A 26,405-nucleotide genomic window follows, 5' to 3' on the forward strand; every position below is an offset into this window, starting at 1 on the left:
CTTCCAACAGTAAATCTATCCCCATCTACTATAATTAAGATAATTTTTGATGGCAAATTACTTGTGATTTTTTATTATATATTGCTAATTTTTTTTATCGCATTTTGATGAAAATGCCACTATCCTTAATAATTATTTTTTATTAGTAGTACTTTATTATAAATACTATTTTTTAATAGTATTTATTTTATGGCATATAACTTGAAATGCCAAAATTAGAGCTACTATTATGGTATTTAACTAATATATTGATAAATAATATCATAATTTATAAATTTTATAAAATTACTACTAAATCTTAAATAATTAATTTTTATATAGAGGTTGATTTAGTTATATCGATCTCATAAATATATTATTATATATATATATATATTATTGGTATTACTTATTTAATATATAAATAAATATTAATAAGTTAAATAAATTATTTTTATATATTAATATATACGTGTAGTGTGGCGTTAAGAGTTTGCTATTCAAATAAGAGATCATTGATTTGAATCTTTTTTTTATTCTAATTCTAATATATATAGTTTGTTTTTGATTATCGACATATAAAAAATATCGACATTAAAATTTTAAAGATATTTTTAATATGAATGCTACGAAAATAAAAATTTTATCAATATTTTTTTAAAAATATCAATAATTAATTATCAACATTACCCTCTTAAGATAGCATATAAAAAAATATCATAAAAATACAATAAAAATATTTACGATATTTTTGTAATTTATAGCAGCACTTAAAAATACCGCTAGTAGTCATTTTTATTATAGTCATTACTTAATCCTTCAATCTTAGAGAGCTCCTCGTAGTCATATAAATTGCCAGAATTGTAGCATAGACTCATTTTCTTATTTTTTTATTCAAAAGAGGTCGAGCTGTATTTGTATATATTTATTATCACATAAAAAATTTATAATGCATCGTATATAAAAAAAAATGGAACTATAAAAGTATGTAAATAGTTCACACAATTTATGCCTAAATAAAATATAATCATGATAAAAACAAATATAGCAACAATGTAATACACAAAAAGGATAATATCATCATATTCAAATATGTCGACAATGATTATGTTATCTTAGCCATTTAAATCATTCATCAATTGATCCAAAAATATATTTTTGCCCATACTTTTGCTATCTTTTTGGCAGATATTTTCATTAAATGATAAAGGCCACTACCATCCCCATAAATTATAGCTAATTTGTCTTATAAGCTGTTTTTAATAATTCCTAGATTTGATCTAATCCCAAATTTGCGGCCAAACTTCCAGATACACAGTACAAACTCTATCCAGCTATCAAACATATGCGCCCTCTCCATTAAGAAAAACAAATAAATATACGTAGGACACTTCAACCTCCCTACAAATCAAGTACACAGAAATTTTTTATCCACCGCCTGTGGAGCAGAAAGTTGACATGAAATATCATATTGGATCTAGTTATTATTTTTTAATATATATTTAATATTTATAATTTTATTTTTTTTTAAAATTTTGGATGATAAAATATTTATTTTAAAAATTATAACATCTTTTTCAAAAAAATATGACACTTCTTCATAAAAATTATGACATCCTATGCTGATATTGTGACATCTTGTATTAAAATTATGATTTTCTATAGATGGTGTCATAATTTTTTTTGGAAGAAAAAAATATCATAATTTTTTTATGAAGGAGTGTTATAATTTTTATGAAGAAGTATCATAATTCTATAAAAGATATTATAATTTTTAAGAAAGATATTTTCGTCAATTAAAATTTTAAACGAAAAAATAGAACTGCAATATTAAATACGTATTGAAATACGATGGCTAGATTTTTTATATTATGAGTGGTGCACAAAGAATTTCTCATCAAGTAACTTGCCAAACCGGCCCATCTATGGTTGACCGTTTTGTGAATTCCTATCAAATGGCTTGCTTGAAGGTAATGTTCGTATCAGGGAGAGCCCTATTTTGGGGGCAATGTTCTAAGTTGCCAAAGCTTGGAAATGACAGCCAATATGGGAGTCAAATCTGGTGCATTGAGCCCAGCATGGTAAATAGTAAGATGTCTATAGAGGAATCTTATGGAGATGGTCCATTTTTTATGACTGATAGTCTATTTTTTTGTTGCAAGGGATGATCGCATGGCCACCTGTTGTCTTATCCTAATTAAAAATAAAAATTCTTTCCTCGGACAATCCTTTCCAAATGTATAGCCTACCAAATTTCTAATGATGCCACCTTTCTCATTTAGCTGTATCGCAGGAACATAGCCGCCCATCCTTTTCCCATCACCGATTTGTTAATAAATCTATCTATTGCCAGCTTTATAGTCCCCCTGTCGTTGCTCCAACTTTCTATAAATTTAAGAAGATAAAAAATCTTGCAATCTAATTAATAGCAAAAAAAAAACATAATATTTAACAAAAAAAAAAGGATTACATATCAAATAAGTAGAGAATGAGACCGAAAAAATCTTCAAAAAAAATAAAGGACCTCCTAATAAAAAATCCCCACATCTTAATGGAAAATTTTCAAAATTATAAAATTCCTAACATAATTATAATACTATAAAGAATCTAATAACAAACACAAAAAATAAGATTAGATAAATACTTGCGGATTTGCAGCAGACTTCGGACGGAAGAAAAAAAAAATATATTTTTTTGATGAAAAATTCTCAAATCAAATAATGATGAAGAGAATTAAGATTGGATATTGGATCGAGAGATAGTATGGTGTCAATTTTTCTGAAAAAGAAGAAGGGATTGAACTATTTGGAAAATCTTGAGAGAAATTAACCAGCATCGATAAATATAAATTTTTATTTTTAAAAAAATTATTAAATATTAATTTTTTATAATATTTATTTTATTTTTTCTTTTCAAAAAATAAATGTAAGACCCATCATTTTTTTTTTTTTCTTACCACCTTTCTCTTTCTCATTCTGATAATCTGATGTAGAAATTATTTTTCCATATCAGATTATCCCAGCCAAATGGATCCACAGGAACTGTCCCCTTTGTTTTTCTTTCAGCAGTCCTGCAGACCGCAGGGATTCCCGGCGCCGCCCATCTCGGCGGCCGTTAACGCGTAATCTTATTCCTGCAACGGTCCACACGTCAGAACCAAATTGACACCAAAGATCACAGTGGCCCCACGCACCGTGACGTCCCTTGCATTTATCTTATTCTCATTCTTTCTTGGGAAGAGCAAGAAGAGGCTCTGGTGAGCGCGTCTTCGGAGTTGCACCACCGCCGACGAAAACGAATGGCCGCGCCGGCGGCGGATTCTTCTTTGCCTCTGCTCACGAGGAAGAGGAACGAGGGGGAGGAGGAGAAAGAAGAGGGAAGGTGGTCGTGGTGGGAGGACACGTGGCGGGAGATGAAGTTGTTGTGGTACATCGCCGGGCCGGCGATCCTAACGTCGGTGTTCCAGTTCTCGCTGGGGTCGGTGACGCAGACACTGGTCGGCCACATAGGCACCATTGAGCTCGCCGCCGTCGGCATCCAGAACCTCGTCATCGCCGGCATCGGTTTCGGTGTCATGGTATAACTTCTCTTTAATTTTCCCATCCCCACCCTCCTCTCTGTCTTCTCGCTTTTATGGAGATGATTTAGTTAGTAGTCCCTGGACCAAACCATTTCGCATTCTTTCGTGGTAAGTTAAATTTGATAGAGTCTTTAAAGTCTGTGCCATTCTATGTTTAAAATAAATCAATACTGGATAGATCCATGTTTGTAAACTCGAGGTTTTGGTTTTTATGACTCTGGTAATTTCTTTGTGACCGATATTAGCTTAATGGGTAGCCACATTGCTTGAGCCTTCGATTTCGTTTTTTTTTTCCTCGAAAAGGCTATGAGTTTGCATCTATGTGCTTGGGTAACTGTTCTTCATTTATCCATATAATAACTTGTAAAGTGCAAGAACTTACACCATATAAATTTATAGATTGCAGAAGTGTTTAGGGTTGGTTCCAACTAGTGCAGCGGATAAAGTTATTAAGGGTGGTATTAAAGATATAAATTCTAAGTCTTTCCCTCACCTAATTTTTGGCCAGGTTTTCTACATCCTAGGTCTTGAAACAAAGATTGCAGAGCTATTCTCCTTGGAGTCATATGTTTGTGATTGTCTAGTAGTCATTTACAATCATTAATCAATTATCCATTGTAATCATTAATCAACTACAGCATACTTATTCTTTTTACATTGTAAACTAACACATTGCATGAATCAACTTCTTTGTAACATCCTATATGAATTCTTCAGTATGCTGAGATTTTTCTTATTTTTCAGATGGAAAAAACCTCTTTATACTAAGTAAGAAGTTTGCACAAACTCTTCCTTCCATCAATTTTTTTTTCCAAGTAATAGAAGTTTGTTATTTTCTTCCCTAAGTTTTATTAATGCCTCATATTCCATTCTTGCATGATCTGTATTAATTAATCTTGATCATTGTTGCTTGTCAAGTTCTTTACTTCAGAACATGCCTACAAATTTTAGTTCATTTCATCTAAAATGATATGACCCAACCTTTTTTTTTTTGGAACTTTTTCTGTGCTATTCTTTCGGTGGGATTATCTCTCACTTTGCAGTATGCCTATACTCATTGAAATTTTGTGTGCAGTTGGGCATGGGGAGTGCCTTAGAAACTGTGTGTGGCCAGGCCTATGGTGCAGGCAAAATGAGCATGTTAGGAATCTACCTGCAGAGATCATGGGTAATTCTTTTATCAACGGCTATGCTACTGTCCATGACTTACGTTTTTGCCACACCAATATTAAAGCTCTTGGGACAGAGCGATGAGATTGCTGAATTGGCAGGAAGATTCTCCATATGGATGATTCCAGAGCTGTTTGCCTTTGCTGTGGATTTCCCAATTCAAAAGTTCCTTCAGGCACAAAGCAAGGTTATGGCTATGGCATGGATTTCTGCAGCTGTTTTGGTTATTCATGTGATTTTGAGCTGGCTTTTTATCATAAAATTGGAGATGGGATTGGTTGGGGCTGCGATCACTCTCAATTTTGCCTGGTTTCTTTTAGATGTGGGGCAGCTGGTATATGTTCTCTCGGAAGCTGCAAGGACTCTTGGACTGGTTTCTCGTGGTTGGCTTTCACAGAGTTGGTCGATTTCTTAGGGCTTTCCTTGGCTTCAGCTGTCATGTTATGGTCTGTACTCTTTCCTTGGAATTTTATTTTTGAGGATCTTGAAGTTCTCCTACATTTTGTAGAGTATGCTCCCTTTTTCACGCAGCAGAGACTTAACTATTGCATTTGTAGAGTAAGCCTCTTTCTTAATGGTATCCTTTTAGATCTCACATGTCATCCAAGATATCCTCAAAACTATAAGGGAAGAAGTATAAATAAGAGAAGGTGATCTTCTTTGTACTTTAATGGTTTCCTTGATCATTCCATTAGCAGAAAAGCAGGTAAGTGCATAGAACCAACAACCGAAAAAATTCTTAGAGCACTTGTATGCATTGTTGCAGCATGGAATACTGTGAAAATGTTTGCTTGACCTTTTCATTCTTCAGAACCTCATCTTTGATGATCTAAATGCAGCTTGGAATATTGGACTCTGATGGTATTAGTCTTATTAGCGGGGCTTCTACCAAATCCTGAAATAGCTGTGGATGCTGCTTCCATTTGGTACGTCTAGTATCGAGAAATGTTTCATTTTTTTACTGTTTTCTTCTCATATATCTTCTGCTTGAGATGTTATGAATTTTTTCTGTGGTTGATCTTTTCATTCTAATGGACATGCCTTCTATATCTACAGTAAAACATAACTTTTTGATGATATTCTGCGATAGAGATAACACTCTTTGTATGGCATAACTCCTTACATATTGTGTCAATTTAATGAGACTTCAAAATCACCCTCAAAATAAAAAAGTGATTTCAAAATCCAGACTGAAGCCTAGAATCCTAGATGTAAGTCCACATAGACTCTAGTGATATTTGACATTTCACAACAAACAAAGGTATGTAGTTATCCCAGAAGTTCTTCACAATGAATATCCCTTTTACACACACATAAAAGAAAAGGGGAGGGAGAGAGAAGAAAAACATAGGGGCGGCAGAACAGTTCTTTTTGACAAGGTACCATTGCTTTGCTTTTCTGCGGAATTTCTTGATGCATGAGAAATACCTAAGACAAATTGTTCTTATCATGAATAATTTACTGATGTAGGCCTAACATCTCTTTCCTATGATAGACCTGTACTGTAGTATAACTCATGTTTGAAATTTGATCGCCCTGTTGTTAGGCTAGAATATAGCCTTTACATTTTAGCTTTATGGAAAACTTATTTGGTATATTTTTATTTCCTGTTAGACAATGTTCAAATAATTATAGTACTGTATGGTTTCCTCTTAGTTCTGAAATCCTGGCCTATTTAAATCTAGACTCCAGATTGGATGGAATTTATTGAGCCTCCACCAATCAATTTTTTCTTTTGACCATTTTATTGTCCAAGTTCATTTTCCATGTGGCTACTACTATTTGCATCTAATTTTGGGCAAAATTTATTTCTTAATAAAAATAAATATTTTTTGTGTTTTTTCTGTGGCTGACAGCATGAATGTGGAAGGATGGTGTTTCATGATTCCATTGGGATTTGTCACAGCTGTGAGGTGTGCTCTTGACCTTAGTTGGTGGGGCAAAAAAAATGCTTTATCACTTATACATTTTATTATCTCCCTTAATAGTACTTTATCAGATCTTCTCCTCCCTGAACCCCTGCTTGTACCCCCCTTTCTGGAGGGAGGGCTTGATTATTTCTTATTGTTAGATTGTTGATGTACAAGAGAATGAAGTTGACTTATGTTCCATTTCTGAATGAACCATGTTTTAATGCACCAACAACAAAGTGAGGAAAATTGTTGCAAGCTGCATCATATTATTCTTTCATTTTTCTTGATTAAATTATTCATCACTTCTGCAGTTGATGTCATGCTTAATATTTTCTTGACTGCATGTTTTTGTTTCATATTTTGTAGTGTGAGGGTCTCTAACGAGTTGGGGGCAGGGCGTCCAAAGGCTGCAAAGTTCTCTATGCTGGTGGTGATAGTGATATCAGTGACCATACAGACTATATTTATGATTTTAATTCTGTTGACGAGGAAGGATTTTCCAGCACTATTTACGGACAATAAATTAGTAATGGATAAAGTGAGCAAAATTGCGCTTTTTCTGTCTGCTTCGATTTTTCTCGGTAGCATACAGCCAGTTCTATCAGGTGAGTTCATTATACTCCACCAATAATGTCTTAAAGTAGAATCACATATTGATTTGTATAGACAGTTATTTACTTAAGGTTATGAGTTTCATCATTATACTCCTTCGATCAAAATTAAAGCGCAACATGAGGGTTGAGTTTAAGTCATACTAGAAGATGTTTTTCGCAGAAAATGATTAGAATCATGAAGTTTAGGTGGCTTATATTTGTTTAGCAGGTACCTTTTTTATAATCTGTTTTGATTACTTCATGTAAAAGCTTCTTTTTTCCACCTCCACAAGTTTAAGATGATTTGTGAATGGCATTTATAGCTCATTGTGAAGTCCTCAAAAGCCGAAGGTAGATTCATTAGGCATAGTGCTCTCTCTTCATGTTCTAGTTTCACTTTATACATAATGAGTTTTTTTAAAGCTTTGGGCTGAACTTTCATTTGATTATATGAGCTCTCTGATCCTTGTTGCTTATGTGAACATTTAGGGGTAGCCATTGGAGCTGGTTGGCAAACTAGAGTTGCCTACATAAACCTTGGTTGCTATTATGTGGTGGGGCTATCAAGTGGTGCCTTAATGGGTTTCAAATTAAACTTAGGCTTAGAGGTAAGCAGTGATCACCTGTTTCTCTGTGACCATTACAGTTAACCCATCCATGCTACTTGCGTTTTCTTCCAAATAGACAGCAGGTCTTAAAATTTCTTTTTCTTATCTTTTGTTTTTTTTTTTCTTACTTCATATGTCTAGTTCTGTTTTGAAAGGTCTAATTCGATGATCTTTGTTCAAGGGTCTTTGGGGTGGTGTGCTTAGTGGTATTCTTCTGCAGACCATTATCCTTGTTGTCATTACTTGGCGGACAGATTGGGATAAAGAGGTGAGATTTTGGTTGAGATATGCACTCATGTATTCCTGTCACATGATTTTGCATCAACCTTGCAGGCAGCATTAGCATTGAAGAGAGTTTCAACATGGGAAGGCTTGGTAGATGTCTCCTCAGCTGGAAGAATATAGGGCTCAGGTAGCTTGGATTAATTTGTTACACAAATACAAATTTAATGCATATCTGGACATGGTTTTAACTTTCGAACAATCTTATTTAAGATCCTTCATGGACTTCAAACTTCAATTGCTGCAAATCAATCTGGCCTGAGCAAATGAATGATAAATTATCATTGTTCAGAAATCTGAGCAATGGCCAAGCTCTTCCAAACCTACTAAGTCTATGTACCAGAGGTACACAAATAAGACAATCAAGAATTATACATAAATGTAAGGTAGCTGCTTTTGAATCTTGATGTTTTACAAGTCACTACAGCTATTAAAGTCACAATTAATGGTAGATAATTACCAGGAACTTATCAATTGGAAATTATCTAGTATCATTTTTCATGACAAATCTTGCAAATAAATTCTTGTTCTAATAAATACAGCTAACTTAATTGTTTCACAAATGACTTAGGGGCTTTCAATGATGCTGACATGAAACTATACTCATCAACCAAAAATGAAGAATATTATGAGACACCAAACTCGCTTCCTTGCAATGGTTTCACTAAGGCTTACTACTTGATAGATATGATTTTTTTCCCCTTGTTTACATACAATGTTTGAACACTTTTTAATGTGTTGCCCAAAAAAAAAAAAAAAACAACTTTTTAATCTAATGTAAATGTGGCAGCTGTCTTTCTCATATTCTTTTAATAAATGACAGAAGCAGAAGATATCTTGCTTGTTTCGTTCGAAGACTTGACATTCATCCAATCAGCATGGGGTTGTAATGAAATGAAACTACTCGAGCACTGGCAGAGAGAAGACTGAATTTTCCCTGAACTAACTCCAAAATCTTTCGGAGATCAATGAGCATGGCATGATAGTTAACTTTGTTTTGCAATGTTCATTCTTGGGCAAGTGAGAATTTGTTTGGAATCCTTGGTCTTCCATAGTTCTGGTATTTTCTTAAGATGCCTTTAGTTTTGTTACACCATCTTGGGTAGACACTATATTTTTGAATTGGTTTTTTGCTGTTTACAAGTATTCGCTATGATGTTTATCAGGTAAGATTTCTGTTCTCTCAGCACATGTTAAAATATTGTATGTTTAAGAACATGAAGGCATTGATCTAAAATTCCTCATTAGCATGCTCAAATAGGAATCTGGACTTGGGCTCTGACAGAATTAGCATTGGCTATTTGTCTTGCTGAGAAAAAAACTCAAAAGGGACCTTTTATGTTTTCCTGAATGAATGAATTATGGATCATGACTTAAACATTTGTCTATGGCACCTGTCGACAGTGATTTCAGTGTTCTTCATGCGCTGGAAGTGTTCTCTTTGATAGTTTGGACAAGCAAAAATGCAAATTGGTGTATATGGAAGCTTTCAAGGTGGTGTTTACCCCAAAAGAAAAAAAGGCTTTCAAGGTGGTCGCTGAGGAGGAGGGGAGTAAAGGCTATTCAATGACTGTCTTTCTATTCTAGGATGGTAGTTTGAAGGGAAAGATCTGTAAGGTGGAACGAGTTTAAGGAGGTAGGGTAGGTTGAAGAGAATTGATAGTTTTGTCCACTAGTGTTTGGTTTTTTTTTTTTTCCCCTAGGATACCAGCTGAAGGTTGAGGCTGGGGAGCAGATGGAGGCAGAGCAGAGGAGTCGGTATTAATCTCCTCCCAAACACCCCTTAACAAAGTATGCCTATCAGGCCTCATACCGGTGCTATCCTATTATATATCAGTATATCTAGTATAGAAGCCAGTTCGGCATATTGAGCATCAATACACCCTCCGAACCTCATATTAGCACTGAATTAGTACAATACGGTTTATACCATCTGATAAAAAATAGTGAAGATATCCACCACTGTGATTTAGATGGAGGAAAAAAAGACTTGGAAAAAAAAAGGGAACTGATCACCTAGCACAGATGTCATCGCAATAAAAATAACTGGTCACCAAAGACATGTCAAGATCGGTTTGTAGCTCTCAGATGACTTTTATGAAAAAAAATTACTAAAGCATTTCTTGAATTACATAAAGGATGGTTAATACACAATAAATACACAAATGAATCGTTTACTCTTGAAGGATCAGATGATATAATATCACGCACAATAAGTAAGAAAAGATGGCTTTTCCATTATTTGGCTAAATCTCTATGCACAAGGTATCTGAAAGTTGATTTATATGGTGACCATTCAACACACTTATCAAGCCTTCTTTTAAGGCATCCTTTGATGGCTTTTCGCTGGGCATCTGGTATTGAATCACAGACCATCTCCATGAGACCAGACAATTCCATATATGCATCTTTTGCATAATAGTATAAAATCTTTGGCAGAACAATCTTCTGTTCCTTTCGGACCGAGACATTAGCTTGCATGAACTCAGCTTTTGCAAGCTCAAGCTCCTTATAGATACCTCTAGCAGTGTAAAGTCGAACCTAAAAGAGTTGAGACAGAATTCTATTCAGATCCAGATCATTGAAAGCCCGACAGAACAATTGTTTAGCTGCATAATAGGTGATTGGAGAGAAATTATGATAAGGAATAAGGCTGAACTCATACAGGAGGATCAGAGCATGCTCCTGAAGAAAGAGCAAAATGCGCAAGTGGCTCAGGATGATCAAGAGCATATGGATGCTTGCCATTCCCATTCATGAACTTTACTGCTGGTGTGAAGAGCGAGCGCAGCCACTGCATATGAATGTTAAGAAACACAAGTGAGCATAACACTTTGCTTCCCCAGGAATATGTGGTTGAGAATTCAGTGCCTACATTCATTAGATAGAACATTTTCTTAAAGAGTTTTTAATTACAATTCAGAAGAACCAGCACATGTGTTCATGTGCTTGTGAATCTTGTACGTCTAGATCTTAATCAGATCTCTTTCTCTCTTAATTGGTGACTACAACAACTCTGGCAAGAGGACCCGCCATGGAATTTCAAGGACTAGACAATGGGAAGGGAAACCTACACTAAAGTTTCCAGACTTAACTCATGCAACAAGAAAGCAACCCATCAAATTCCATGAAGGCTTGGAAGGAGTCGAGGTGAACAGGAAAGAGAGCAAAATTTAATACATGGAGCTACTTTCCATCTCTATTTTATCATTAATGGTCAAAAACATGGTTATCATTGGAAAGCAACAGAACAGAAATTGGTATGAATTATAGAATGTTAAGGAAACCAGAGCTGACTTGGACACTGCATTTTTTTCTTGTTAATACAAGTAGTAAACACTAATTCATGATAGATCAGTTTGTCCTTGCTGGCCCTTAAAATGTTGCCAGACTTGAGGGTGTCAACTGTCTCAGTGAAGTCACTGGGTGTTGACACCAGTGATCTGCTACGCTCACCCCATCTTGGAAAGGCTTCTCTCATTCTATTTTCCCAAAAGAGTAAAAAAGTTGCAAAACCTAGACCCTGAAATGACAACAAAATGAAACATATTCATCTGAAATTTTAAGAATGGAGATCTCTTGGCCTTGTATTTATTTAGAAAGAATTTTGTGTAGATTACTCCTAATTTAATCAGATGCGAGGCCGGGCAATTATTGATGCATCTGAAGACTATAAAAAAAACCAACAGAAATATCTATTGACATTTAATTTTTGAAAACTACACATTAGATAATCTTGTGAGTACTAATTTAAACTGTACTTAAAGGTGATATGACGATGAAAGACATACCAATGCTGGACGATGGGATTGGCATCCAATAATTGAGCGCTGGATAGCATAAGCATTTACTGAATGCCCACCTACATTATAGGCTGCCTGTATATGTAAATCAACTTATATCTTAGAGAAAGGTCATATGTTTGGTTACGAAGTGTGACTTGGTACACTGTAGTGCTTACTTTTAGGACTGAATATGTGCTCTTCATGTGATTCTCATGCAGTCCAAAAGCTAAAAATGCCTGGGAAATCTCGTAAAATATGATAAAATAAGTATTGTATAACATATGAGACATACCACTTATATTTAAGAGAAAAAGCATGCGAATCTAATATCTAGATGAACACTGGCGTGAACGTACATGCATCACCAAGGCATTGTGAATGTTGATCCAGAAAGCGAGTTGCTCATCGTGCTCCATCTTTCTTGGGTCAATGTTCTTGAGACATTGAATAAGAGATCTGTTACAGACAAAATTTTATTAAACAAATCAAGAAACTTACAGTAAGCCAATGTATTGTCTTATCCTAATTTTATAGTTTGCTTATTTAGGGTCCAGGCAATTTTAAACTTTGTTGAATATCTCATAACAACACTGTACTTGGCTGTATGAAATTATTTTAGATGAGTATATCAGAAGGAATCATATGATAGAATGTTCTAGTAAATTTATGATATAACTATGTGCAAGTCTGTCAAATTTAGCACATGCGTAATGATGTATTTGGTGTAATGAGATAACCTCTTGGTGTTTTTAGTTATTTTCATTGAAAATCACTATATATACTCTACAGAAACCATGTTCGTGTTATTTGGTTGTTATAAAAATGTGTAGAGATAGGTAATGAGGATTTCTATTCGGTGCTCCTCGAGGTGATTAATTACCTAAAAATGTTGAGCATCTTTGAGGCATAACCAAATTTGTCACCATCGATACGTATCTGTGGAACTTCTACCATACCATCATATTGAAAGCTCTGATCTTCAAGTGATTCAAATTGAGAAGGACTTGCTTCATAGGGGCACTGAGGACTCCAATTATCACTAGGATCCTGTGGAGAAAATGTGCTACAAGATGACACAGATGGAGTAAGCGAAGCCATCTGCACAACATGTTGAGCTGGAGCAAGTCTGCAGAAAATAGCAGAAATGCATCTGATAATATCTTCAGAAAGTTTACAAGAAATTTCAGGCACATGGTCCGTGATAGAGGCACCAAGATGATCTGCAAGACTTCTATGTCCAGAAACAGATTTTGGTATATCCTGCAAAACAATCAAACATATATGCAGCATGAATCAGACAAAAAGATTACAGATTTCTTGTGATCATGCACTCTGGTTTCAGAACAGGGGGAGAAAATGACACACTCATATGAAGTTTACGAGCACTTAGGTATTACAATGACTTAATCATGCTAGCAGTTTACAAAATCAAAAATTGTATTTGATGGAACATGCCATGTTGTCTTCGTGATGAAAATCCAGGAACTTATGCTCATATTATACAGGATGACAAAAAAAAAAAAAAAAGAAACATATTCTCCAAAGGTTAACGGGATAATGCATACCAAAGCCCAGAATTTATGGTTATTTTTTAATTTTGAATAAATTAAGTAATTATATTAAACTTAATCGGTTAATTTATAACCCTGATTATAGGAAGGTGAAATTTTTTCATTATCCTAATACAAAACTTTAAGTAAATGAGAAAGCATATTAAAACCCATGGTTTATTAAATCATAAAGAGGAAGCATGATAGGTTTTTCATGGTGAGTACATATAAATGATGATTGAAAGGAATGGACTTACATCATTGAGACCTGAACTAAATGCCAAATCACATGCAGGTGAATGTTCAGTATGCCTGCAATCGGAGGCACTCTTGCCAACTCGCTGAACGATTTGAGGATGACTTGGTCTGTCCGCTACTAGATCAAGATTAATGGAATGAGTTGCCTGATGTGATGTCTGAATTGTAGAATCTAGTCTCAGATGTCCTGCATGACATTCTACAGGAGGGCTAGAGACATGGCCTGCAACAGTAGAGGAGCTAGCTAGATATTGGTCAAAAGCAGTTCGATATAGTGAGAGGAGGTACTGTTCCAAATGTATAACTTCCAGCTCAAGAGTGGAGATCTCCTTAACTAATTCTGCAACAGACTTCATGAAACATGCAGAAGGGTCAGTCATTTGTAAAGTTAGAATCAATAGGTATTTATGCAGTAGTACTTTACATTGTCATGAATTACAGGGCACGTAGATGACCAAGGAAGTCATTCTTTGAGTAAATAATTTTCTGCTTATACAAAATGGCTAATATTAAATTTCTTTTGCATGAGGATCTCTAGCCACAAATACAACAGAACCATTTGAATGAATAAAAAGTAAGGGAAAAAACAAAGAAAAAAAAAGAAAAAAAGAAAAAGAAGCCAACTAACAAATATATGGGATTGGCTATTGATTCCTTCTTTTCCTTCATTTCCATTGATACATCATTTGTCAAGACAAGCTTCTCGAGCTCATTCTCACAAACTTACCAGCCCTCCAACCCCTCCACTTTTTCCTAACCCTTTGATAGATCAATCCTCTGCCACTCTACCCTCAGTTGGTTATCTGTTGTGCTTCCTGAATGTAATCGTATCTAACTGATCCTTCCTATTTTTTCCATGAATATTCCCTAGCATTCTCAACTCTAACACCCATCTTATATGCTTGACCCTGTTGACCAAAAACAGGCAAGGTATGCACATTATTTCAGATGTATTATGGTCCAACACAGTATCAGATTGGAAGAAGATAAAGAAGATACTCATCTCTTTTTTTTTTTTCAAAGAAAAGAAAGTTATTTGCACAACGTATTTCACATGCTCCTGTGTAAAATCAAACAGTTAAAAATTTTCTAGCTTAAGATTGCAAAACAAAGCAACCACACTTATTTTGTTTGCTCTATATTCACTTAAGTTATTGTCTCAATAATATATTCACTGAAGTTACTCTAACAAAAAAAGAATTCTACCTCAGATTGTTGAAAATTTTAAATACAAATATTTAGTAACAGGCATGTGCATACTGACTGTTAAACTAAATTTTGGATACTTGACAATGTATCCTTAAATCTGAAATAAGTATTAGGAACAACCTTTGAACCTGGAGTTTCGGTTGAAGAAATGGATGTTCTCGGGCTACACACTGATGCCATCTTTTGAAAGCTCATAGAATTTCGGTCATGTAATCTTCTCTCTAGGTGTATAGCCTGCATGTTGAATTTTAATGAGGAATGATAAGATCCAGAAACATTTATCCAATATAACATAAACATTCGTACAACACATCCTCATTGAACTTCTAATGATTGCAATTTTCCAACAGTGCAGATAAGTGCATAAAAAAGTCTCCTATTCGCATCTTATTGCCAAGGAATACATTATCTGATATATGCATTGACTAGCACACCTATACACTAATAATATCACCAGCTATAAATACTTTAGAATCAGAGATCTACTGAGAATAATAATATAATATAGGTTGTCCACTGGTTAAGCTAAGAAAGGAGAACTTTTGAAGTTAATCAACATCAGATCTTAGTGCTAGTGTTTGGAGACAAATTGTTTGTTGTCTCTCCAGTAATCTACATGGTGGTATCACCATACCAAGAGGTTAATCTTGTTCAACATGAGTGTTTCTCTGATATCTGCAAATTGACATTTAGGAAATTAAAATTGTGATCCTCTAGATATCCTAGTTCATATGCACTAAAAACCAGTCACTGAACTTTAACTAATAACTAGAATCTACTTAATAGAGAACATTATAATGCAATGTACTGTAAGGAATTCTTCCTCAACAGGCCTTACAGAGCAGAAGAAAAGTTATTAATGCCCACCTCCGTAGAAGTAGAACCAAATTAAATAATGACTTCATTGCCTAAATAAAGCATGAATCACATTGAAACTGATGCTTTATAAAAGGCAAGCTGACGGAGATCAATCAGCCAATAGTAGCAGGACTAGTTAAAATAAGGGTGCAGAGATAGCTAAGGCTTCCTAACTGTATAAGAAACAATATTTTAGCATTTTGTGCTAATCACTTCATCAAAAAACTCAAAGAAGTTTATGCATAACTTTTTCTTTTAGTCGGGAATTTGAATAAATTAAAAGAAATTCTCTGCTTGAAAAAAATGATAGAACAAGGGAAAATTTTAGGAGCTTGAAGTATGAAGGAATCTATTTTATATGAGCATATTATGGTTCCCTTTTTAGGGAAAAACTCTTTCCAAATAAAAAGTTTTGGATGCTTTTGCATTCTACCATCATCCAAGCCATACAGAGCAAGGGTCTTGTCAGTAATAACCGTACTCAGAAATGATTTTGACAAGAAGAGCTTCCTCTATAATGCTGCTGCTTTTTCTTCACTAGAACTGATTCGTTCACATTCTGAATGAAACTCAACATTGTCTTCCTTTAACATGGAAATTCTTATTGACCAGTCATATGCATAAATAAATAAATAAATAAATAAATAAATAAAAGAAGAAGCAAAGTTCCACAAGCAGTTTGATAGCATGGAACTAGATTAATTAGAAGAAATTATAGAAATAAGTTTCCAAAGGAAAAGTAAATGCAGGAGGTTTTTAATTCTTGCTCGAATAGTTAGACTAATGAGTTGCTCTTGCTTGGAGAATTCCTTCTAAGGTTTGCTCCTTCACCAAGGGATTCACTCTTTTGTCTATATGCTTTCTGAGGTTTGCTCCTTCACAAAGGGAATTCACTCTTTTGCCTATATGCTCTTTTATCATTTTTCTCATTTTTCTGATAAGGAGACCTCTTAGATGCACATGCAAGCAAGACTTGATTTGATTTTTCCTTTCGAAGCTCAAAATACAGGGAAAAAGTGAAGCTTATGTATAACAAAAAATGATTGTTGCAGCATACTAGCTTTTGGATCACCAATTTATGCACAGAGGAGGTATAATTTAATTAGCAAATGAATCAAATTGTCAATGAAGATGAGTTGGATGCTTACAGGGTTGTGATAGGAAAGCCGAGGCGAGATGTTTAATATATCTTCATGCACTCCTGATGCGCTGAAATTGAATGTGCAATAATGTCAGAATAAAGCATAAGTTCATATCATTTGGCAATCAACAATACTAACGAGCCTATAGAAAATAGAATCCACAAAAACACCTTGGTTTCAGATTCAAAATAGAAGAAACTTAAACAATTGGAGAGATGCAAAGATATGGAATAAATCTTGTTGGTTATGTTTATTAATGTAGAAGCAAGCTATATATGACCAAGTTAGCCTAAAATAATACATGGCAGCATCAATTACTATGATAAAATTATGTGAACTTAATGCACAAAAGATAGGTCGCAGAATAGCTTTCATGATTGACAATTTGGGAGATGGTCAACAAGTGGAAAGACTTTTATTCAGAACAGAGAGGAAACAAGAATGTGAGGTTGATAAATAAAACTCGCTGAGTATCTTTAAGACAGAGAGAAGACAATATAGGTCATACTCAAGGTACACCAAACTGCACTGAACCGCATCGTATGGGATGTACCATGTCGTACTAGTTTGGTACCGGTATATGGTTATGGTATGAGGGTGTACCAAATGTATTACATTTGGTGCACCGAATTGGCCCCCATACCAGGCATGCTAACACAGTGACAGCAGAGCACCGGTATGGGGTCGGGTACCAAAATGGCGTATCTTGGTCATACTAATATGTTGACAAGCATTAAAGGGCTTGTAAATAACTGCACTAGACAAACTCCTATGCATGCATGCGCATTATAGAAACAAAATTACACAATGTGTTTTACCTTCAATGAAGTAATATACTTGAAGCATCTTTCCATTCTCACATCTGGTGTTTTACTTAATTCACTTTCTGCATGCAAGTCTAACAAAATTCCTTTACTTATAAACCTAAATAGGTGGAATTTTCCACCCTTTGCTTAAAAAACTTGTAAGCCTAAATAATATGATATCACTCCCAAGCATGCGTCCGATGCTTACCCAAATATAACTTTAAGCTTACATCTACTTCAGAATAAAGCAAAACAGCAACCAAAGGCAAAGGCAATGTATGTAAACAGTCATACTGACAAAAGATCAGATGGCTAACATGTTTGGTAAGCCCTATGATCACACAATTCCTCTTTCTGTCAGGAAAATCTGCCATAATAAAAGCTGACAACACCATCGCGGCTGACCAAACCTCAGGCATGATAATGATATCTCAATCCACAAATACCTTCTGTCTTAGTAGAAAAGCTGAATCTATTTATCAATGTCCATCAGGATTTAACATATGAAGATGATTATAAAGTACATCAAATTTTCTATCTGTATACGAAATTCCATGGACAGGTAACCCATCATCAAGACGAAGATAAGGTTAAATAGAAATGGATTAAATACAGTGTTTTCCCATCAATAATAAGAGACATGGGGTAATTGTTGCTCTGAGCAGCAAAGTTTTCTGTCACGGAATTTTCCATTTGACACTCAATTCAGTCAAGAAAGCAATTTATCATCACATGCCACGAAATTATTCTTTCAAGAAAGTGGATCAAAATTATCATATTCATTTCTCAAAATGTATCTCCATTAACATGTACAATTTATATCTTGAGAGAACTAAGAATTTTTTTCTTTTTTTTTAAAAAAAAAAACCCTGGCATTTTATTTGAGCATGTTGATCAAAATATCTACCTCCGGAAACGCCACTCCTGGAGAGAAGAACATGAGTGGCAATGAATTCCTGGGATTTCCATAATATCTTCTGCCATTAGAAAAAGTGCCTCACTCTCCAAAAAACCTGAGAATCCATTAGAATATCTTAGCACATTAACTAAAAAGAATACTGAATCCCCACTAAACCAATACCAGCAACCATTCAGTTGAGATTCTTATAAAACCTTTGCTCAAAGGGAAAAAATAACCACCAATAAGAAGAACATCACCAATATACACAAGCCTATAATCTAAGAGAATCCAGGAGATGGAAAAAGCCCATGAACCCATATCAAAACTAGCAAGGGAGAAGAACCTTACCTAAGAATTCCAAAGGCTGTCCATTCCCAGCCCTTTAGGGGAATCTGGGAAACAAGCACCTGATAGTCATGGAGAGACCCCCTCCAACTGCACAAATCTTCCTGGGAAAATGATGGGGAGGACAAAGGGCTGGACAGGGTAGAAAACACAGCTTATAGAGATGAGTAAGTTCTAGCTTCCAGGGAGGGAGAAATAACACTAACAGAAAAAATATATAGACACACTTAACAGGCATCCAGACAATCAAATCCCTAAAAGCGAAGATGGCCCACCTTAAAACAAAAAATGTAAGGACTGTTCATAATCACCATGCCCACATTAAAAAAAAAAAAATAACTGCATCCATTAGGTGAGAAACAGCCAGTGGTTATGATAAGGACACTAGCACAGCAAAGGAGCAGGTGGTTCTGTTAAGGGCTACCATTGATTAATCTATGAGGAGAACTAACTCGCATCATCTACTAACCTCCATTAGATGATGCAGTGTAGTTATATGATTGATGGCGATGGAATGAGCCTAACAAATCCATTTCCCATGGAATTTTCCAAGATGACCATATGGAACTTTTTATGTAAAGATGGCACTGGGTTAGTAGTCTAGCTTTCTCGAGTTTTGGTGCCATGGGGGGGAGTATGAGAAGAGAACCACCATGCCATTTTTAATTTTAATGTAGTAACCTATCAGCAATCTAAGGTATAGATTTTTTAAGGAAGGTAATAACTGAGATGAGGTCACAGCTGGTGTGCTGCTACTGGTAGAGTCATGGTCTTGGCAGAACCAGATGCCTTTCAGGAGAAACCTTTACCAAAAGTGCTCTGACCAAACATTGGACCGCACATAGTCATAAACTGTGCACAAGTGATTTCTTTGAGAAAAAGTTGGGAGAATATTATGCACAAGTTATTGGCCAGAATTGCATGAAATTCTACTTGAGATGAAATTATACACAGTATTCAAACAAAAAGGAAACGAAATTTACATAATATTTCTTGGCAAACATGATACAGAAGGGAAATATCATGCATGGAACAAGGCCACATGTTCTAAGAAATCAGGCTAGCGTCGTATATACAACTTGCATAACTGATCTCAGATTGGCTTGACCCAATAATGAGTCATTGTTGGTACTCAACTGAGCTTTCCAATAGGTCAATACCCATGCTAAACCAGCCAGCTTAGCTGTTTTCTAATCCCTGCATTAATTACCTTCCTAACCAACTTGGCTACATAATTCTTCATAAAATGTTCAGCAAAACTTCATGCATACAAGACTATATTTACAGCTCACGTATCTATACTTTAATGCTAACTTTGCCATGCAATTGTTATAATATTCACAAAATGTAACAGGGAACCATAAACTTTTCTTCTTAAACATCCTTTAGTATCTGCATAATCTGCACATCTGAATAGAACCTGGCAAGCTCAGAAGATCTATGCATAAGCTTGGTTATCCCTGATTTAAATACTTGTGCTTAATTACGCATTGGATCAGCTTTTTTGTTGTATTTATATATAGTTTATGGTTTCTTGTATACTTTAAATTTCCTTATTAGATGCTGTCCTCTTCATTGGCATCTCTTCTGAGACACGTTAGAGAGAGAGAGTACGTATTTATGCTGTCCCACCAGCTTGTCGGAAGGAAGGGACTTTTACTTAGAGCTCATTAATCGGATGGTCCAAGATCGAACGACATGGGCCATCAAACTATTCCATGTTAAAGAATCAACTAATTTAATGGAAACAAGTCCCATCTCTGTTTCGGTATCTACTTTCTAGTCACTTCGAGAGTATGCTCACCGGTTTACCTGGAGAAACTTTTACCCAACCGCCGACGCAAGAGTACAAAACGAATCATCAGAAACTTTTACTTTGGTGGCGGATTTACTTCTTTTCCTTCTGCTTAGAGTCACCGCATGGTGAGAGACAAAGCAAACCATTCCCTCCACATTTTGCCGGCAAATCTTGATGGATTTTTGTCCTATCACCTAACGGATGAGTTAGCCTTAAGTTTTGATGAGGAAAGGATCATGTTTTGGTGGTCCAAGAACGACAAGAATTTCTTTGGTGGACAGACTAATACTTCTAGCGTCCTGGGTAAAGGTAAGGTCTAGATCTGATCAAAATAGTAGCATCATGTTGCTGCACCTTCAGAATTATCTATCTTTCTTGGAAATTTAAAAACAACTAGTAGTGATCAATTGGATATGTAGATGTGGGAATGGTTATTACTGAAATCAATATGGGTAAGTTTCAGTAAGGTGGACTGGGAACCAAATGTGAGGCAGAGAAATGGAAATAATGATGAAAAAGATCATATCAAGGACTTGCTTCTTGTTGCTTTTGCTTTTCTGTTTTTGCTTTTGAAAACCTGAGAAGGAATATGAAAACAAGATACAGTGAAGCAGATATGTTGAGCCTTAGTCTCTTTTGCTTCAGAATTAGAGTTCCCAGCGCTTGCTTGATGTCAGTTAAGCTAGCCTCCTTTAAATTTGGTTGTTTTTGGTTGATACCTTGTCATAATTCTATCTATCTCCCTTGTTTTTCATTTGTTTTTCTTTATTAATTCTTTTTTTCCTTTTGTTTTTCTATCTTTGTTCTATGAAGCTTGGTTGTTTTGTTGCACTTTCATTTACTTAATGAAATTAAGATGCTAAACTTTTCACCTTATTGTTTCCTGAAAGTTAGAATTTCTATAAAAATCAAGTGAACGAATACTACAATGTTGCATAAAAGAAAGCTGTTGAATTTCCACTTTATGTATAATTGGATTCATCCATAAAATCGCTTGGTATATGTAATATAGAATGTCTATTGTTATATGGCTTTGCAAAATTATATTGCCCACAAAATAATTTATTTATATTTTGTCTTTGATTGCAAAAATTCGTACAAATAGTTTGCTATTTTTTTGCATGGTTTTACCGGAGAGAAGATCATGCACAAACTTTTGTCATGCGACAAGATATGATCAATTTGGTTTGACTATTTCACAAGGAATCCATAATTTTCAGATTCTTGTACAACCCATTCCGTTAGTACATCATATGCCTTGGTTGAGTTTAAATTTTTACTGGTTTTCTTTTGTTGGTTTGGTAGATATTTCTCATACATTTATTTCATCTAATAATAGACTGGCAGGTATCAACCAAATCCTCCATCCCCTATCAATAATTTTTTAAAATGCACATTATTCACCATACGAACACTAGAAAACTTGTGCACATCCTAAATAGACAAAATATAATCTTTCATTGAGGACATACAAGATATATAATATCCAAAGCATAAAAAATCAAATCTCCCCCACAAAAAAAAAAAAAAAAAAAAAAAAAAACCTACGGTTAGAGGTGGCAGGATTGCATAAAGTATAGATCAGATCAGATATCCGAAAATTCATAAATCTATCAATCCAAAATCGACCTATTTATTAAGTAGGTCAGAAATATATACCTGCTAAATAGATAGTCTGATTCAATCAACAACAATTGAGATAAGTTAAACATATTAAGCTATTAAGCATTGCCACCTCTATCTATCAGGATGTCACAAACATACAAAACATTTAAAAAGGAGATGTACTACTGGACAATACCCATATACGTGGGGAACAAAAGGACATGGTTCCACATGATTGAGTCTGATATTATGGCTATTGGTAAGATATAGAGGGGGAATGAATCACGTAGGACTTCGCTTTTAGTTGTGCACCCGTTCTGCCTCGGCAATCATTGACAGTATGATCTTTATGCCACTGAAGTTTGTCTTAGAAAAAGATTGATAATGATGTCTGTCCTTCTACCAAGGTAGGTTACGGAACCCTAATTAGAAGGAGCAGGACAAGCTAAAGGTGGCGACAAAGGAACCCTCGAGCCCACGGTACGACCTGGAGTTTTACCGTGGTGAAACTGTAGGGCTGAAAGGAGTGGCGTGGAAAGGTGGACTCAGAAGAAAGAAAAAGCAATGAAAGTTTGGGTTTGCTGACCTTTTCTAGTCAAATTTTATCGACTTTGAACCTTTTCTACTAAAGTGAGTGATCATATACTTTGATTTTTGAGAAGATGTTAAGCATATAAAACTGGCCTTGAAGGCCATATCCTTGGTAGTTCACTAGAAGATTGCCCAGGGGATGAACATATAATTATTCAATAGGTAAAGCTATTGAAGTCATAGGTATATGCAAAATCTAGGTATTTCTTTTCAAAAAGAAAGAGGGGGAAAAGCATGTTGGAATTTAATGCATAGGATTCTTTTTTTTTTTTTTTTTTTTTGGGGTAACTGAAGCACAACATTCTAATTAGGGACTATAAAATTTAACACACATGTTGTATATGAGAGGTTATAAAGGAAAATTTTGATAGATGCTTGTGATTTTATAATCATCGATATGTTATTTAGGTCATGCAATGAACATAACTTTTAAAAGAGTAAGTTATGAATTGTTGTGATCATATAAAAATTGTGTAAAGAGATATTAATCAGATATTTGATAGTCGCTAATTGAAAATTTTACCTAGTACCTCTGTTGATAAAAATCCATCTTATTCTCAAATATTGACCTAAGGCTCTACTTTTGACGATAACAAAATATTTGAATGCAAATATTACCAATTAAGTACTTTAAGAATGGTTGCAGAGCTTTTCAAGTGCTCAAAATAATCCATTCAATGAAGAGAGAGCCTTTCAAATAAGTTAAGTCAAAAGGATTTTTAAGACAAATTCTATGAGTTTTAGCTTTGATGAATAGACCCTTAAATGACCACAGATAAATACAAAAAATCTATATTTTTTATGTGCTCTTGAGTCGACTCCTTGAAATCCCCAAATTAATTTGGACATGTTGGAAGGAACTAACACAACTCATTAGTCAATCCTAAGTTCTACACAAGCTTACTCCAGAATAGCTATAAACAAAAGATAAAGAATGCCCAAAGATGACAGATTGACAAGTCAACCCTAGTTTTACTTAAGTCAACTCTTGGATGGCTGTAAATGAAAGACTGAGAACACCTAAAAATGCAGTTTTCGTAAGCTGACTCGAAGAACCAAACATGTCAACTCTAAAAAAAACAAGTCGATCCTTGAAGAAGATGAGTTGACTCATCTACAGGTGACAACTTAATGGCAAGTTTTTTTGACAGCTTCTAATATGCAAAACTCAACTTCAATGGCAAGTTTGGCTTCCACAATAGCTTGATTACCTCTTTCAAATCAAAATTAAAGCTATTAAACACAAGAAAGCAAATTGGAAAAGAAAGAAAAAGATAGTAAATAGTGAATTGAAAGCTTAGAGCATTCAAGCCATCATTCAAGAGTGTATTTAATTTTTTGAGAGGAATTAAGAGCATTTACTGATTGAGCAATCTTGAGTACACTCTCAATAACCATTCAAAACTCTTAATTAGTTGAAGAAGAAGAAGCTAAAGCATTAAAAAGCAGTCAACCTTGGCTTCAATTGTGCTAAAACAAGTTTATTTTCTAGAGCAGCAACTTATTCAATTCCATTTCTTTTTGCACTCTTTATTTTTCTTTGTAAGTTTGTTTACATAGAAACTTACGAGAGAGATGGGTCTTAGTCTGACATTGGACAGTTGCACGGACCAAGTCTTGGGGACAAGTGGAAAGATTTCATTTAATGAGCATATACAAAATCAATTGGATTGATTGTGAATCTGAATTAAGTAATCGAACTATAATCTTTAAGATTATAGTGCAATTTTCAAGTGGGTACTCTTGAAAAATAGAAGTAGATGTAGAATTTAGCATAGAATCATCATAAATTTGGTTGTATTAAATTGTGCTTATTTCTCTTTCTTGCTTCTTTACTTTATATTTTTATATCACTATTGCTTTATTCCGCTACATTCATCTCATTGGTACTCACCAATTATAATTAGAATATATTATTATTTTAAATTTTAAAAGAATCTAATTCACCTCTTCTTTTGAATTGCTACATCTAGGCATATCAAAAAATAATGTGTAAAATTTTAATTCTAGAATAATCATTGAAATAATGGCTATTAAGATGATGTTACTATAGGAAATAACAAGAAACAACGAAAAAATAATGGGTCAATTTTGTTCTTTATTTATTACATAGAAATATGTATTTTATATTTGTACAATCATTTTTTGAGTGATTTTGAGAGAAAAAGAATCAAAGTTTAAAAATATTATTTTATTTAAAGGAAATATAAATAAACAAAGTGGTCATTATTTATATTGTGAAGGTCCATTATAATGAAAAATAATTGTTGCTATATTTTACATTATTGTCTTGATAATGTAAGCGGAGGTGGTTGCCAATGTTATAATGGCTATTATAATGATTTTAACATCATTATTTAAAACGATATGTCTAGCAAATTCTTACGAACCGAGAAGGTTCAAACTTGTCTACTAATAGAAGTGAATTGGTTGTGCCAAAAAAATAGAAGTTTATTGATAGTAGCATCGGATGCTAGGACTGGTTTTTTTTTTTTTTAAGGATCAAAAAATTTAAAAAAAATAATGATCAAGAATCTTTGGTAGTGCTGGAAGAGAGTTACTCCTCTGAAAGGAGGATATAAGATTGCAAAACATGCTTCTAAATGTTATATATGCGTTTATACCAAAAAAATGTTATATACGCGTGCGCCGGCCTGGTGGCTACCTTACACAACATCCTTCCTATTTTATAGACAGAGCATAGACTTTTATTAGAAGTCAAGGAAGAGACCATTGTACTGCATCTCATGTGTTCTTTTTTATTTTTGTGATAGGATGGATCATTCATATAATTTTTGTGTGAATATATTTAGAAAAATTAGAAAATAAAATATCTCTAAACAATTTTAGGGCCTCCTTCATATCCATCCAAAGCATTACCTCATAGTCCTCCATAACAAAAGCAGCTCACTACAGGAAAAATGGCCATTAACGACGCTATTAATGGTCATTAACGACGCTTTAAAGCGTCGCTATTCGGTTTTACGACGCTTCGAAAAGCGTCGGCAAAGCGTCGACTATGCAAGAGTGGGGACGAATATCGCCGACGCTTTGTAAAAGCGTCGTTAAATTTTAACGACGCTTTAAAGCGTCGTAAATATTTACATTAACGACGCTTTAAAGCGTCGTTAAATTTGTCTTAACGACGCTTTAAAGCGTCGTTAATGTAAATATTTACGACGCTTTAATCCGTCGCAAAAGACAAATTTAACGACGCTTATAAGCGTCGTTAATGTAAATATTTACGACGCTTTAAAGCGTCGCAAAAGACAAATTTAACGACGCTTATAAGCGTCGTTAAAGGTTTTAAGAGGAAAAAAAAATACAAATATTATTTTTAAAAAAAATAATACAATACATTCCTGTACGAAATCATATCACACCTGTACAATACAATAAACATGTACAATCACCACATTCACATTCACACCT

General features: G+C 34.5%; 1 protein-coding gene and 1 pseudogene across 3 annotated transcripts; one reads left to right on the forward strand and one right to left on the reverse strand.

Moving 5' to 3' along the window:
• The first annotated feature begins 3,237 nt into the window (after nucleotides 1-3,237).
• LOC105049365 (protein DETOXIFICATION 33-like) lies at nucleotides 3,238-9,462 on the forward strand (annotated as a pseudogene).
• A 771-nt stretch (nucleotides 9,463-10,233) lies between these two features.
• Nucleotides 10,234-19,188, reverse strand: LOC105049364 (uncharacterized). 3 transcript variants are annotated; one of them, XM_010928983.4, is made up of 11 exons: nucleotides 18,983-19,188; nucleotides 18,641-18,746; nucleotides 16,934-16,994; nucleotides 15,048-15,161; nucleotides 13,718-14,068; nucleotides 12,791-13,170; nucleotides 12,267-12,366; nucleotides 12,087-12,146; nucleotides 11,917-12,003; nucleotides 10,791-10,919; nucleotides 10,234-10,666 (listed from the first exon to the last, which is right to left on the reverse strand). In XM_010928983.4, the coding sequence occupies exons 2-11, from the start codon at nucleotides 18,715-18,717 to the stop codon at nucleotides 10,364-10,366; spliced, it is 1,662 nt and encodes a 553-aa protein (XP_010927285.2). In that variant the 5' UTR covers nucleotides 18,718-18,746; nucleotides 18,983-19,188; the 3' UTR covers nucleotides 10,234-10,363. The 3 variants fall into 3 exon arrangements, with proteins under 3 accessions (XP_010927285.2, XP_010927286.2, XP_010927287.2); XM_010928984.4 differs by lacking the exon at nucleotides 12,087-12,146; XM_010928985.4 differs by lacking the exons at nucleotides 11,917-12,003; nucleotides 12,087-12,146.
• Between the last annotated feature and the right edge of the window lie 7,217 nt (nucleotides 19,189-26,405).

The sequence above is a fragment of the Elaeis guineensis genome, chromosome 8 (assembly GCF_000442705.2).
Source record: "Elaeis guineensis isolate ETL-2024a chromosome 8, EG11, whole genome shotgun sequence".
In the NCBI taxonomy this organism is placed as follows: domain Eukaryota; kingdom Viridiplantae; phylum Streptophyta; class Magnoliopsida; order Arecales; family Arecaceae; genus Elaeis; species Elaeis guineensis.

Coding starts and splice junctions, on each gene's coding strand:
- LOC105049364 (XM_010928983.4), bottom strand. CDS start 18,717: ATGGCAGAAGATATTATGGAAATCCCAGGAATTCATTGCCACTCATGT. Junction 14,069..15,047: donor CCGAAACTCCAGGTTCAAAG/GTTGTTCCTAAT, acceptor TGTTTCATGAAG/TCTGTTGCAGAATTAGTTAA. Junction 12,367..12,790: donor AAGATGCTCAACATTTTTAG/GTAATTAATCAC, acceptor TGTCTGTAACAG/ATCTCTTATTCAATGTCTCA.